Source organism: Nothoprocta perdicaria, unplaced genomic scaffold, assembly GCF_003342845.1.
Source record: "Nothoprocta perdicaria isolate Ctin4 unplaced genomic scaffold, notPer1 scaffold_146, whole genome shotgun sequence".
NCBI classification, from domain to species: Eukaryota; Metazoa; Chordata; class Aves; order Tinamiformes; family Tinamidae; genus Nothoprocta; species Nothoprocta perdicaria.
Window position 1 is genome coordinate 701292 of NW_020454605.1, and position 15157 is coordinate 716448.

General features: G+C 40.4%; 1 protein-coding gene across 1 annotated transcript in view; it reads left to right on the forward strand.

The window, feature by feature from the left end:
* TENM4 (teneurin transmembrane protein 4) overlaps positions 1 to 15157 on the forward strand; it is a 321343-nt gene that overhangs the window by 169255 nt on the left and 136931 nt on the right. Inside the window, exons 9-11 of the mRNA XM_026034516.1 lie at positions 4403 to 4504; positions 8727 to 8921; positions 12953 to 13153. Of these exons, the coding sequence (XP_025890301.1) occupies positions 4403 to 4504; positions 8727 to 8921; positions 12953 to 13153 (498 nt within the window). The remainder of the gene's footprint in view (positions 1 to 4402; positions 4505 to 8726; positions 8922 to 12952; positions 13154 to 15157) is intronic.

Sequence of the window (15157 nt, forward strand, 5' to 3'; positions counted from 1 at the left end):
TTACAAGTCAGTGTGGTGCATGAAGTAAAGCAAGTTTACTCCAGCACACAATCTGGTTTCTTTTCTGGTTTGGTAATTAAAGCTTTTGTGTGGGAAGGCCCCTCACACCTCCCCTCCCCCTCCCCCCCTTTTTTTTTTTTTTTTGGCTATTGTGAAAATTTTGACTTTTAAACTTACTTCTAGGATGTTTTCTATTTTATTAATCCAAAAACACTTCTGTACATTCTTCTCCTTTTCCGAAAGGAGGAGGGTTGGACTCAGGTGGGGAGGACCTGGTGCCTCAGAGAAGGCATTTCTGCACTGTCCTCCAAAATGAGACCATGTGGACCTGCAGGCAGTGCATCTCACCATGTCATTTACTCCCTCTCTCCACGGACAGCAGCATGTTTACAATGTTTATTCAGGAAACGACTTGTTTTTCCAGTTGCTAATTAGATTTTGGAGCTGGCAGGACAATTGCTTCCAGACGCAAGCTTCTGCAGTCTCTATTTCAAGCCAGTCCAGCCTAAGTTTTGATTGTCTGTCCCCCGTGTGAGCTGTTTGCCTTCAAAAAGTTTGCTCCTGCTGCCATTTGTCACCGGAAGGTGCCTAGGAAGCAACAATTTCCAAGTTCTCTTTGGCCTCTATAGCGAAACCATATGATAGTATCATGAGTCATCCGTTGGCTGACCCTCCAACTAATAATCTTTGCCCTTGCCAGCTGGTGTCAATCAGATCACTTCAGAGATTTGGAACCCAAGCAAAAACTATGGGAGTCAGATTGAAAACAGAGACCATATATCAGTTTCCAACAGTGAATCGTCCATGGTCTCAGAGTGAACTTTAACAATTTAAGAAAAAAAATACAACAGCAACAACAAAACATTCTCTATTCTCTTATGAATAATGCCATGGGATTCTCTACTGTAGTTCCCATGGTATTATTCATAAATTACCATATGCAATTGTATGCATATTGGAACATATCCTTATAATTGCACATAACAACTCACAGAATAAGTTTTAAAATGGACACTAGAACCTAGCCATAGCTACAGTAACCTGTTTTTTATTTATTGAATGACTGCTTGTCGCCCATGTAGCAGTGGTGACTATGGGTACACTTGAAGGACAAAGCCTTTCTTTTTAGATAGTCACTTTGTGCTGCTACCTTTAGGGCTTCCTTAAATCCTGGAGAGTTTAATCTCTTCTATCTTCTTGCCCTATAAAATAATATTTTGGCTAAGTCCTTGCATATATGAGAGAGGTGCTGATTAGACCATTTGTGTCTTCATACTTTTTAAGGTTCCTCCCATCTCTACTCCTTATTTCCTTACGCTGGTCACCCATTGCCTCTGGTTTCATTTGAAAGTTAGGTATTAGAGCAGTATGCACGCCTTGTTGTGTGAGTACCTGCATTGCAGAAAGCACAAAAATCAGATCAGCTCTGTAAGCTATTTAGCCCTGCTCAGAGCAGCCCTGTGATGAAGTTAGATGTTTTTGTCAGAAGTAAGTAATGGTTTATTGATGCCCGCAGTGTTCCAAGTAAAAAGTACCATAGAATCATAGCATCCTTAAGGTCGGAAGGGACCTCTAGAGATCATCTAGTCCAACCTGCACACGCAGGGTAACCTAGAACACGTGGCACAGGGCTGCATCCAAGCACGTTTAGAAGATCTTGAGAGAAGGAGACTCCACAACCGCCCTGGGCAGCCTGTTCCAGGGCTCTGGCACCCTCACTGTCAAGAAATGTTTTCTTAAGTTCCTGTGGAACTTCTGGTGCTTCAGTTTGTGGCTGTTTCCTCTAGTCCTATTGCTGGCTACCACTGAAAAGAGGCCACCCCATCCTCCTCACTCCCTCCCTTGAGGTATTTGTACAYACTGATCAGATCCTYCCTCAGCCTTTTCTTCAGATTGAACAGGCCCAGAAGGTCCAGTTTGTGATCATTACCAAGAACAGAAATAGGCCAATGCTGAAAACTCTTAGACTTGTTGCTAACAAGCCTAGTCTCAAGCTTCTTCTGATTAGCCCTGGAGCTGGTGAGAAGTTAGCTCCACTTCACCTAACACCTTGCTATACAGAAATACCTCTTCAGCTGTGTTGTAGCTTTGGGACACTSATACACTCTGTCAATCTTCATCACTTCTGCAAATTTTCTCAGTAGTGAAGAGCCCTGGGGAATGTGCAGAGACCTTAGTTGCCCCAAGTCACACCAGGCAAGTCTCTGGTCTTGGCTGCTGAGAAATGGTAAGTGGCACCAGCCACTGAGGGGAAGAGTTTCCTCGCCCCTTCACTTTCTTTCCATAAGGTTATTTAAGGTCAAGGTGAGTAAAATTAGGCCGTGTTAGAAATGTTATGTTTAGAGATAATAGAAAATAAATAGATAGATAGATAGATAGATAGATAGATAGATAGATAGATAGTAGTAAATAAAAAGAAAGTCCTTCAGTAGAAATGAAGATATTTTAAGGGTCCACTCTCTTTTAAATAGTATAGAGTAGTCAGGACACAATTAAAAGCTATTGAAGGGCTTCAGTGGAGAAGGTACAATGGGTTTTATTCAGATATTTTGTTCCTCTTGAGTTGCTTGTCCATAATACAGTATAATGTACTTAGGGCACACTCAAAAAGAATACTCTAAAAGAATACTCAAAAAGAATACTCTGAGAAATGAGAAATACTCTGAGAAATGAGAGAATACTCTGAGAAAAAGAATACTCTGAGAAATGAAGGTTGACATCTAACATACAAAATGTAATATGTGTGGATGTTGTTGCCTTTTGTGATGCAAAATGGAAGATCTGTAGATGAACAACTAAATCTCCATTAACATTTTTTTTGTGACATAGTAGTGTCTGTCCCAGTGGATGAGATCAAACTGACAAAATATAGTCTTGTCTGTAATGTTGTCCATGATGGTAGGATCTGCATCTGAACTAGTCAGATGAACAAAGCTCTGAATCTCGTGTATACACAGGCTAAGGTTAACTTCCCATTTGCAGGAATATACCTGCTATTATGTGGGTTACTCTACTTGAAAATCAGCAAGGAATGCACAAGGCTTGAGCTGCTGTTTCATTATTCTAGGAAGTGTGCCTGCTATTTGATCGGAATAACGATGGCAAAGCAAGCTCCAAGTGTTGCCTGCATGCTGTGATTTTATTTCCATGCACTGCAAAGTGCCAATCTGCTTAACATTAGGACTTAAATGTTAGAAAGCTGACAGCGCTTTCCTGTACCTCACCTGCTGCATAGAGCTGCCTGGTTGTGACCAGTCTTGTGTCAAGACTTAAAACATGAATGCCTGGAACTGCTTTTCTTATTTAAAACTGTTGTGGCCTTTCTTGAATAATGGAATTATATCACGTCCTTTAAAATGGCCTTCAGATACCTCTGTCACTCAGAGAACACCTATTCAGAAATACACKTCATTCCTGTTTAGAAACTAACATRCACATTTCTCTTMCAGCTATTTTTGTTTGTTTAYATCAAAAGAAGTTAACAAATATATTTTTTTGCAAGTAGGTAGAGAATGAAGAAATCCTGTGAAAGTGGGATTACGGCCAATATTTCCATCCCCCTCTAGGACAGATGTACTCCTGCTGCCCCTCCTGTGTAGCTGAATTGAGTTTTAATCTGATACACGTTTCATTCAGAGAAAATAAGAAATAATAGTCTGGAAGGACCTACAGTGTTCTATCATTTGTCCAAGCCCAGCTCACATTTACTCAGCTTTTGCTCACACTTTGGTCCAGAAAGTACAGTGATTTTCATTCTCTTTTTGAAAAATAATGTTTACTAAATCATATGCTTCTTTTATGCAAGATAAGTTTTAGCTCCAATATTCTGAGCTGCCCTCGAAACACGATGAAGGTGTTAGATATCATTTTGCTTGCCTGTTAACTTCTCTTGAAAGATGAATAGCCAGTGTTTTTGCCAAAGTCAGGGAATTTGAGATGATAACTAGGAAGAGAATAAAGTGTGGAATAGTCTGATCTCTGTTCCACCAAACTATGCCCCAAGCTCACTTACCCAAGTCTGCAAAATAGATCCAAAAGTACATGTTCTRTATGATATTCCTTCCCCTCAATGATAAATTCAGAAAGGACAAATAGTCAGAAAAATATGCAAGGAGAAGACACACTGGGAAGTTTCCAGGTACTGAGCAATGACAGTGCCCCATGGGTGCTTTGCAGCTGCAATTTTAGTCATTTGAAGTCAATTCACCCTAACGTGGTGGACTTGAACTTCCACAGGTGTAAATGGATGAGCTGCATTTAGTGGAGTTGTCCAAGTATAACTACAGGTTCCAGCCCTTCAGCTTTATGAAGACCTCCCAAACACCCCCAGAGGGTTTTTTTGTTTTTTTTTTTTCCTGTTTTTGGTCTAAAGGAGTATCTTTAATTCTCTCTTCTTTTCCAGAATCAGTGGATAATTGTCCCAGCAATTGCTATGGGAATGGAGACTGCGTGTCTGGGACTTGCCATTGCTTCCTTGGCTTCCTGGGCCCCGACTGTGGTAGAGGTAGGAATTAATACTTAGTAAATTTCCTTTCCTCCTCCTGCTTGGCTAAATCCTTCTTGGTGAAAGCTATAGCCATACTTGTGGCTTTTGCAAAGTACACCTTACCCGGACTGTGGATGATCCAGTGGAGCAAAAATGGATTGGATCTGCAGATTCAGTTTTCACTTGCCGTGATTGCTATGACCTTAGCTTGTCATCCTGACAAGCAAAACGTCCCATCACTAGCTTTCTGCCTGGGACCGACTTTATCAAACATGACTTAAAAATGTTGCACTACAACTTGTTTAGCAAACCACTCTGTTAGCAAGTGCTGGGATCTTATAACGCTGCTTTAAGACATTAGTGGTAAGATCCTAAAGATCCTTAAGTACCTTCTTTTTTTTCCTGCTGCGAGCATTATAAGTTGGCCCCGGTTGTACATGATCATTAACAGCCTCACTGTGGGGAACGAGCCAGGTTAGAGCACGGTGATGAACGGAGAAATGGCAGGAGAAACTGGATACTCCAGCCAAAAGTGAAAACATCGGGTTGACTTGTGAGGGAGGCTGACCCCGACAAACGATATATTTTTTTTTCTGCTTAAATGAAAAGTATTTTTTAATAAATCACTTTGGAAGATATTTTGCCTGACCCAAAATGTTTAGGTTATTTAAACATTAAAACAAAAAAAGAATTGGAGTACATTTAGTAAGAACGTATTTCAGGCTGAGAAGTCAAAACTTTGCATGTGGAAAATGCCTGATACAGTGCTCCAAGATTTTTTTTTTTTTTAATTTCTTTTTCTTTTTTTTTTTTTTTTGCTGAAGTAGTTCAACAAACTGAATGTAGATTCATAAATATTAGGGGTAGAGAGGTGTGTAAAGTTAGTTCTCACACCAAGAGCTTTGTTAAGACAACAGGTCAGGCCCTCAGCCTGGACCGTTGCTTCTTTGCCTAAAAACAGCCTGGACTTCTTCCCAAATGAAAGCTAAACTCTATCCAACCCCACATCCTCCAGCCCCCACRGGGGCCCCGTGGGTCTTAGGGTCACATCATTGCAGGCTGGCCAGGAGATAAGGACGTCTGCATGCACCCACACACGGGGAATTATCTGCTGACGTGGTGTGGTCCAGGCTGAAACCCCAAGGGGTTGCAGAGTTCACAGCCCAGTAAGATGAATGTGACAGTCTGCATGTCTGAGAAAACCGTGTCCAACTTGTTGCTGACTCAGGTTACAGTTGGTTTGCATTTCCTTCCAATTGCTTTGCATTTCCAAGCTCCTTTTTCAGAGCTGTAAATCTGGAGACCAAAGGAGATTTTCTACCTTCCACAGCCTATTCCTACTCACACCTCTTCATGTTATTTAGGGGCTGATGTTGGAGGCACAGTCCTCCAAGGCTCCCCACAGAACCAGTGGAGGAGAAGCTCCTTCACTGTGAGTCAGAATACTTAATATTTTGTTCAAAATCCACTTTCCAAGGAGCTTACTTCCCTACCCGGGTTGCATGCAGAGCCTTCTCATGCACTGGGGTTGAGCCACATAAGTATCTCCCATTTCACAAGTTTGCTCACTCTGTCTGTCTTGAACACCTCTGATTTCAGTCTTTGATTCAAAATCATCTGGGTCCAGACCAGTGTCTGCCTTCCTTAAGAGAACAGCTTGTAAAAAATCTCCCTGTGTCAGCATTTCCATCCAGTGGACTTGTTAAATAAATCGTCTTGCCTTGAACATGAAATACAAGGGTCCCAACACTGACTTCCTAGTTGTTTTCAGTGGAACCTAAGATGCTGCTTTTGCCTTACAAATCTTTCCTCAAAGGGCAGCAACCACAGGGTGTTTAAGACAGCTGRAGTGCCTGTCTGCAGCGGTATATTTGTTCCAGTACTGACAGGTAATCCTCATAGAAGCATGTTCCACCACAGGATTTCAGAGTCCCACATAACCTGGGTGTTCCTTTGTGACAATTCTGCTGCATAATTCAACATCTAAATGGACGGGAAAGTGTGGAACAGAAAGCCCATGCTTTTTTCTTCTTTTTTATAGCAGTAGGAAGAAGGGATGAGGAGCTCTTCTTATAAAAATAACAGTTAACTATTAATGTATTGTTAGCCAATTATTTTAAACAACATAGATGAAAACAAGTCACCAGACACATTCTAGGGCCTTTAAAAAACCTCCTTGAACATGGCAGAAGGTRTTTCAAATTTCTGTAGAAACCAAAACCAACAAATGCACGAATACTCCCAATTTTTGATGCTAATCTCCTCAGGAAAAGTGTTGGGCATTTGGGCTACCCTAGCCACCCTAGAGAATTACTGTAATTTAGGCCTTTTAAATATTTTTTACTGGAATAGAATCTGAATGATCAAACATTAATTATATATCATTATATATAGAAAAGAGTTGCACAGGGAACGGTGGAAAAAAATCCAGAAATCTCTTTTGTCTTTATTCGTTGTGRTATGCTACAAAAGAGGTCTTGTTCTTGCCACTGCCACATTTGCAGCAGCACTTTCCAGGTTATGCTGAAGATGTTCTCCATGGAGATCTCTATAGCATAGCAGTTTTGCTGCAGATGGCCAGCAATTTATCTGATCCTGCACTGAGTGATCAGCTGGCTTGTCAGAAAGCATGTAAGTCTTTCTCGGATACCTCTCAGTGGTTAAAGGCAATTATTCATCTCTCTCGTTGAAAAGAGCTGTAGGCAATCCTCTTCCAGTACCTTCAAAGAACAGGCTCCATTACTGAGCATTTGAAATTTGAGACAGGAGGGCGGAAAATTCCATCAGTCTAGCTGAAAAGTTGAATTACAAAGTGGGCTTGCTGTGAACTGCAGTGTATCTTAAACAATTTATGTCTTACATTGTATAAGTAGACATCTCCTTGAAAACGATGCACTTGAAACACACCATTCAAATGTCCTTTGTACTTCTTTGAGGTGAACAGAGGGGTCTTTAATAATAAAAGTTGCCAAACTTCTTTCTCGATGTTGAAAAAAATATTTTTCAATGTTTTGCATTGTACTGGGGTTGCTGTAACTCTCTGGCACTCTTGGCTATAATGATATGTGAAAAGCAACGTTGCCCAGTTCCTGACTGAATGTCAGTGAGAGGAATGGGGGAATATTTCATTTAACCACTRTTACCTCCTCTTCCTGCCTGTACTCAGAGTCAGGAATGAAGCAAAAGAAGTTCATTGGATTAATCACAAACCTCAGACAGGTGGGTTAAGAAGCAGAAGGGAATATTCCATTCACATCTGTGTCCTTCGTAAAAATGTTCGTGAACTGCCTTTGTGAGGGACAGGGGAGAAGTGCAGCTGCTCTCACATAAGGATAATGTGGGACAGGCAACCAGAAAAGTCTGGGTTCAACATATGCCCTTGCACATGAGTCTCAGTGGCATGAAACTGAGGAGAATTAAGCAAATGGATTTGTGACCAGGTAGTTAGCAGGGTAAGGCTGCTATTTTTAAGGAAAAAGGACAGAAATGGACTGATACAGCCATATGAACCAGCTGATTTTGCTGTGGGGTGAAAAAAAAGTACAAATATCAAGTCTTTTATAAATTCACATTTTATAAAATTCAAATAAATCAGAGGATCTACTTGAAGAACTTTTGTTATGGAAAGACTGAAAAAACTAGAGGCCAATTTTGCCTTGTATCTGATGGTGGAGTCCAGTGGAAGCGATAGCCATAAAAAGGGGGCTGGAGATGCCAGGTGATGGTATAACATGAACTAAATTAGGGAACAGTCTGAACGTGACTTTCTGCATTCTCTGAGCGAAGAAACCGAAGACTGTGAAGTCGACAACTGCAGTGAGTGATTTGTGTACAACTAAGGTCTGGAGTAGAGGAAATGTGTTGCAAAGTCTGAAGTCTGGCAATGTGTCAGGTGAGCGATAAGCAATTTAAGGTCAATGGTGCGGCTGAAAAAAAGCCACTATTATATTCAAAGTCAGAGTAGAATAAAGATTTGAATCTAGTCAGTAACAGAAAGCACCTCAGATGCAGAGCAAAGAGGTATGTTAACTTAAGAGCGCTGTTTGTTCATTTAAAACATTCATAGGATAATACAATTAACAGTGGAGTGTCATCCGCATAGAAGTCTTGGCCTTGGCAAAGAAAGCAACATACCTCACTGAAGAGTGTGTGTGAGGAAGAGAATTCCCAGGCTCTTATGCTCCTTTACAAAGTGAGAGTCTTGTTGTGTTTTAATRTGATCTCTGTTTCGTTCCCCCAGCATCTTGCCCAGTCCTGTGCAGTGGAAACGGGCAGTACATGAAGGGAAGGTGCCTGTGCCACAGTGGCTGGAAAGGAGCCGAGTGTGATGTCCCCACCAACCAGTGCATCGACATCTCCTGCAATAACCATGGCACGTGCATCATGGGGACCTGCATCTGCAACCCAGGTTACAAGGGGGAGAGCTGTGAAGAAGGTATCTGCAAGACACGTTCAATTAGCTTTTTGCTTTGATTGTTGATATATAATTACGTGGATGGAGGCAATTCTGGGCAGCACTTGGCACTTAAACAGAGCAGTAATAGGCACCTTAGAGACACAATAGATGGATGCAACATAAAAATGATGTTGTAATAACTTGTTGTTATCTATCATATTTGTTCAATAATTGGATGAAAAGCCATCAAACACTTCAGACAGACAAATCTAGTTGAAAAACTGGAATGTCTAATCATATGTTCAAATGTTCTTGTTAAAGCATCGTTTCCATTTACACATCTAAACGTATAATTATTTTTACAGTGTTTTCTTCTCTGCTGTGCTATGCCAAGTGATTTCAGTTGCTTACATATAAAAATAGTGGAGTGTCCCTCATTCTTGTCAGCTTTAAAAGCTTAGAAACATTCAAGACTTGAATTAAATTCTCCTTCAAATTCAGATGTTATTTTAATGACTCTTCCGAAGCTTTTTAGCCCCCCAAACATTCTTCATTTGCATTTATTTTGGTGATTCAGAATACAGTTACTTTTAGCACTTTTTTTTTGAAGCAAGTCCATAAACATAAACATAATTATGTTTAATTTATGCTTCTACAAATGCTCAAATAAGGCCACTGTGCTACCTGGTAGACTTAAGACATCCATTTGATGTACTTGTAGGAATTGCTATCACTTGGAATAATTTATGATTTTCTAGTGAGTGTAGGATAAAGATCTGAAATGACTTTATTTAATGGACAATGAAAATAAGCTCACTGGATTCAGGCATTCAAATGGCATCTAATCTAGCAGTACTTTTGATGCATCAAATGTATTAGACTGGGACATCTCAGACATTGCATGGATTCATTGTCAGTAAATGTTAGAGACAAAGGCAGTATCATCTCTGGAGAGAGCTTAATTTTGACTTAAGAAAGCCCAGTTCCTTGGAGCTGTGGGGCATGTAAAGCCAAAGATGGGGACTACTGAGATATCTTTAAAGCATTTCCTTAGATCTCTCATTAGATCACAAMTTTATTGGTTAAACGGAGATGGAAAAACCCTAATTTTGCCTTCAGCTACATATGTTTAATGTGTGTCATTCAGAGTAACATCTGCACTTTTTCCAACAGGACCCTCTTGTCCCTTGTTTTGCTTTAAAGTAAAAGAAAAAACTCTTAGCCTCTAATTAGTTATTTTATGTTACTGTAGAGGGGGACAGTATCAGTCCCACTAGGTAGAAACTTGAAAAGGAGAGAAGAACAAAGAGAGCGTGATTTTTCTTATGAGCTGTTTAGTAGCTTTCCTAGCATGCATTTGTTTTTGGTATTCAAGGCATAATTGGTATTGTGTCAGGGTGGGAGAGGGAAGTAAGTCAGAAATACGCCATGTGGGAAATCTTCAGATTATATATGTGTTTTTAAGTCTAGTAAAAAAAAAGTTGATTTATATTATTTTTAAATTGCTTTTACTTTTTAATTTCTCTTCTAAGAAGGGCCATCTGGTATTGATTACTTTTTATTATTTCTCAGCTCTTGTAGCTTCACTGCTTACTCTATGTTTATAATGGGTTTTCATTCCAGTGTTTCTTCTTTCTTTTCTTTCCCCTCCCGTTCAACAATGTTTATAAAACATCAGCCAACTATTTTACACAAGCTTTTTTTCTTTTTTTTTTTTCCTCCTCCTTTAGTTTATTGGCCCATATTTTATAAGGCATGGACTAAGCCAGCGGGACATTAAAGGGAAGGGAACAAATTTAAGCGGTGAAAAATGAGAAGTTACTCCTTGGGTACTGAATAAACCTAATAACTTGTGGGACCAATGAAGCATGAAGCATGTTGGAGGGGAAAGTGTAGTAGTATCTGCACTAGCTTTGCTTGCTGCGTGATTTATCTCCCTGGCAAAGGTTTTGCACAGGGTTTGAACTGTAAATGGGTCATTTTCCAACCAGAAATTAGACCGTTTGGGACATTCAGCAAGCAGTAACACAGACATATGTAAAACTCTGGTTTTGTCAAATATAGTCAATTTTGGGAGCGCTTCCGCCTCCCTAGCTCCCCATCTCTACTTCTCCCCAAGCTGAGCGGCTCAATTTGTCAAGCAGAACTCCCTAAAAATACACCATTGTGTCCCAGATCCACTAGGCGATTGATTAAGAAGGAAAGAGGAGCCCCTAATCCTGTCCCAGGGCCCTTGCCAGGGTGCAGGAAGCCTTAGGAGATCGGGGTGGGGAGGCTGAGATTAAAGCAGCCATTGTGTGTGACATTTTGTGAAAGGGCTCATTTCAACATGAAAAATGCCCTTGGGATTATGATAAATGGGAGGCTTCTGACATGCACATTCCCCTCCTATAATCGCCCGTGTTAGAGCTGAGATAGCAGATCGCCTGCCTCCTATGAGGGAGGCCCCTGCAAAACTCACCTTTTTCCCCGTTGACCTTCCGAGGGGATGATTAATTGCCTGGAGGTGGCCTCTTGTCAGCGAGACCGTGATCTTTGTTCTCCACGTTCAAACCATCTGCTGAGAACGTAGGATATTCCGCTCGGCTCTTTCTCACTCCTTTTTTCCTCCTTATTACTGCTGGGGAAGAACAGGGCCAGGGCTCCAAGGGTCTCATGCTAAAATTGGCACCCTTGCGCTCGGCTCACGAGCMCCGGAGGAGATTTATAGACTCATCCTTTCCAGCATCTAACAGTTTTTGAGGGCTGTTCCAGCTATGAGCAGGGCTCCAGGAATCAAACAAAACAGCAAATACTCTCGGCATGCCTTGGGATAGTAATTGCTGAGCCATTACTTGTCAGAGTCAGAAGGTTTTGGGAATCCAGGGAATTATCAGAGCAGCTGTTGTGTTTCTTTTTAAGGTTTCTGGACCTTATACAGGTCACTGGAATTCTCATTAGTTTTTAGAGGGGGAAAACGGAGCTCAAAGCTGCCGTATGTGCAGTGGCCATGTCCTGTTCTCCTCTGTTTGAGCCAGCAGCTGCAGTTTTCCTCTGTCTGCTTAGCCAGACTGACACTTGTCACTGATCCCCAGGGCCCCACCACACACCATTGCAAGAGATGGGAAGAATYCCTCTAGCTCATCCTATATATTATGTACATAGATAGATGATGAACTCCTCCAGTCCCTGTTTAGGAGAGAGTCCAGAGTGGTTCATGTTTTTGTTTTGCTGGGTACTACTCCCCCCTGGGCAGGGGARTTGACAGTTGCCAACAAAACACTTAACTCGGGGATCACACGGCAGTGTTYTAAGTCCTTTAGTGCATGTTCTTCAAAAACAACACACCCATCCGAGGCGTAGCACACCAACCTTGTTATGAAAATACCATTTCTTGAAAAAGGCCTATTAAAAAGAACATTCATTGTTCAAAAATGCAAACAGAAGAGAACACTATCCAATAACAAGCATTATTTGTATTTTTATTTCCAAAAAGGAAAAAAAACCTAAGCAGATGTTTAACCTGAAATTCATACATGTGTATCTGTAAAATCAGAAAACACTTCAGCACATTCTTCAATTTGTTCTGCATAATCAGGAGGTAAATTTCTGCTGAATCTTTATGTAGAAATTCCTCTTTCAGAAAACTAGAGCTCAGCTTTGAATTCATTAATAGTATAATTTTAGTATAATAGTATAATAATTTAGGTTATTATAATAGGATAAATGGAAGCAYGGTATATGTACAAGAGGGTATTATTCTTCTAAACTTAATTGATATTCGCCTCTTCTTTTTAGAAGGATCATTTATTAATGCATGCCTGGATAAAAGAATGAATCTCATCATAACTTTTTTGTTTCTTGTTTTTCAGGTAAGTGTTTTAATTCTCATTGCATCTCCAGGATGACATCCTCTTGAGTGATCCATCTGCTTAGAGATAATCTTCTCTTAGAGCACAATAGGGCTTCAGTTTCTTGCCGGAGCCCTGAGATGCTATATAAGTAAATCTGTGTTTATGGCAACRCGACGATGGTTTCTGAAGTTCCCCTGTGCTTCACCCTGTGTTCTTCTTCTCCTTTCTCTTACGCAGTGGACTGCATGGATCCTACATGTTCRGGACGCGGCGTGTGCGTGCGAGGAGAATGTCACTGCTCCGTGGGCTGGGGAGGAACCAACTGCGAGACCCCAAGAGCCACTTGTCTGGACCAGTGCTCTGGACATGGGACCTTCCTGCCGGATACCGGACTCTGCAGCTGTGATCCCAACTGGACTGGACACGATTGCTCCATTGGTAACTTCAGCAGTGCTTTGCTGTTATTTTTCTGTTATTTAAACTTTGGGAAATATTTAGACCTAGGTCTGCAACAGTAGTGCTGCAGATGTGTTCCAGTAAAACATATGTAGGGCATGACTGGAAGCAGAAATGCCATAGCTCAACTACATAAATAATTCTGCTTCCATTTCAGAGTAAAGAGCAAGGTAATAAATAACCCCATTAAGGCCACCTAGGTTTGCTGCTATTTGTTTTATTGATATGAATGTAATTGATGGTTTACATATAACCGCTTGTTCTGGTGTTAATTCTTGATGAATTCCAGTAGCCACCAAAGGGTGTGCTTTTATTTTTAGGACCTGATCAAATATCCTTCAGGGTTCTGCAAACCACAAAAAAAAAAAAAAAAAAAAATAGAGGTGGCAGCCTTGCAGATCTTGTTTCCCAGCAGAGTTAGAAGCCCATGATTTTCTAGGCTCCTCTAGAAGAGGATGAGTTTCATGTGAATTCCATATGGAAACAAAACATAACCACTGTCCCATATTAAGCAAAAGGGTAGCTAAGTAGAAGTATTTCTCAGTAGAAGCACCTACCAAGGAGACAGATTTGTTATTGGCAGTTTTGTGTAGAGACTGGGAACTGTAAAGTTCCTCCATTCCTTAGCTAAATGTCAACCTTTCTCAGAAACTGCATCAAGTACCTGAAATGGAGACTTAAAGAAAAGCTATTTAGAAGCCTTTTTGCTTTTCTTCCAAATACAGTTAGCTTTTAGGCGTGACATAGAGAAATGCTATAATAAATTAGGTAGTCAAGACCTATGGATCATTCCTCTTTTACCTTTTGTTCTGCATGCTGTGCTCACAAATAAGAGAGCACAGCAGTAACAGCCACTTTACCCTTACACAGCGGAGGTGGAACTAGGCCAGAAATCCAGGGCACCTCACTACTGGCGATGAAATGAAACAAAATGAAATGAATTTGCAGYGAAACAACAACAACCACCACCAAAACTTTTAAGAGCATGGGTGTAGAGGCAAAAACGAATAACCAACATTTGCACTGAGGAATTAAATCTAATGAGTATGAAAGAATTAGGTTAACTGCTTACAAGTATTTTTAAAGAGTATTTTAGCTTAATAAAGATGAGATGAATAAGCTGATGCAAAAGATATAAAAAGAAAACCTTTTCCAAAATAAGTACTGAGGTTAGATGTTACGGATGTTGTCCTGTGATCAGCATGGCTGGATAATCCAAAGGTCCACTTGACTGGTGTATTAACCAAAACTTTCATAGTTATAGGGAGGGAAGCTGTTCTGCATTAACAAGAGGATTAATTTTATGACAAATTGTTCTTTTTCCACACATTAGCATCTTCAATTCAATATTCCTTACTTGGTTTGTAAGGCCACAGAACAAAGAAGGGTTGCAGTGTCTTTCTAGTGATTTTGCAGCATGATTCACAATTGAGTCATTATTTTGAGTTTATGTAGAGTTTTGGGGATTGCAGGGATGGATTTGGGAAAATATTCTTTTCTACACACAAGCAGAAATCACTTTCTCTTCGTTAACCTGCAGGGTCATGTATAGATGATTTATAAGCTTTCCTTATACTGCTTTTATAAATCCATCTAGTGCAAACTTTCTTTGGCAATGTGAGGTTATTTGAGACAAACTTGAGCATCATTCCAAGACCTTTTTCTGCACAGAGCTGCTTGTAACGTTCAGGTTATTGTGCCTCACAGCTAAAAACACAAGTAAGGTGATTTGTAAACTTCCATTTCTAACCCAGACCTTTCCACTGAATTGATGACTTGATTTGAAAGACAGATTTACTCACAGGATGTGTGCTACTCGTTATGCATGATTAAAATACAGTGAGCAGAAGTGTTAGTATAAACTAAAAAGCCCAGTGGGGTGGAGATTCTGTAGAAGGAATAARAGGGGACAGATTTTATTGTCCTATGAAACAGAAACAAAGAGAACAGAAGAATTATTAAGTGAAAGAATTACATGTTTGCATA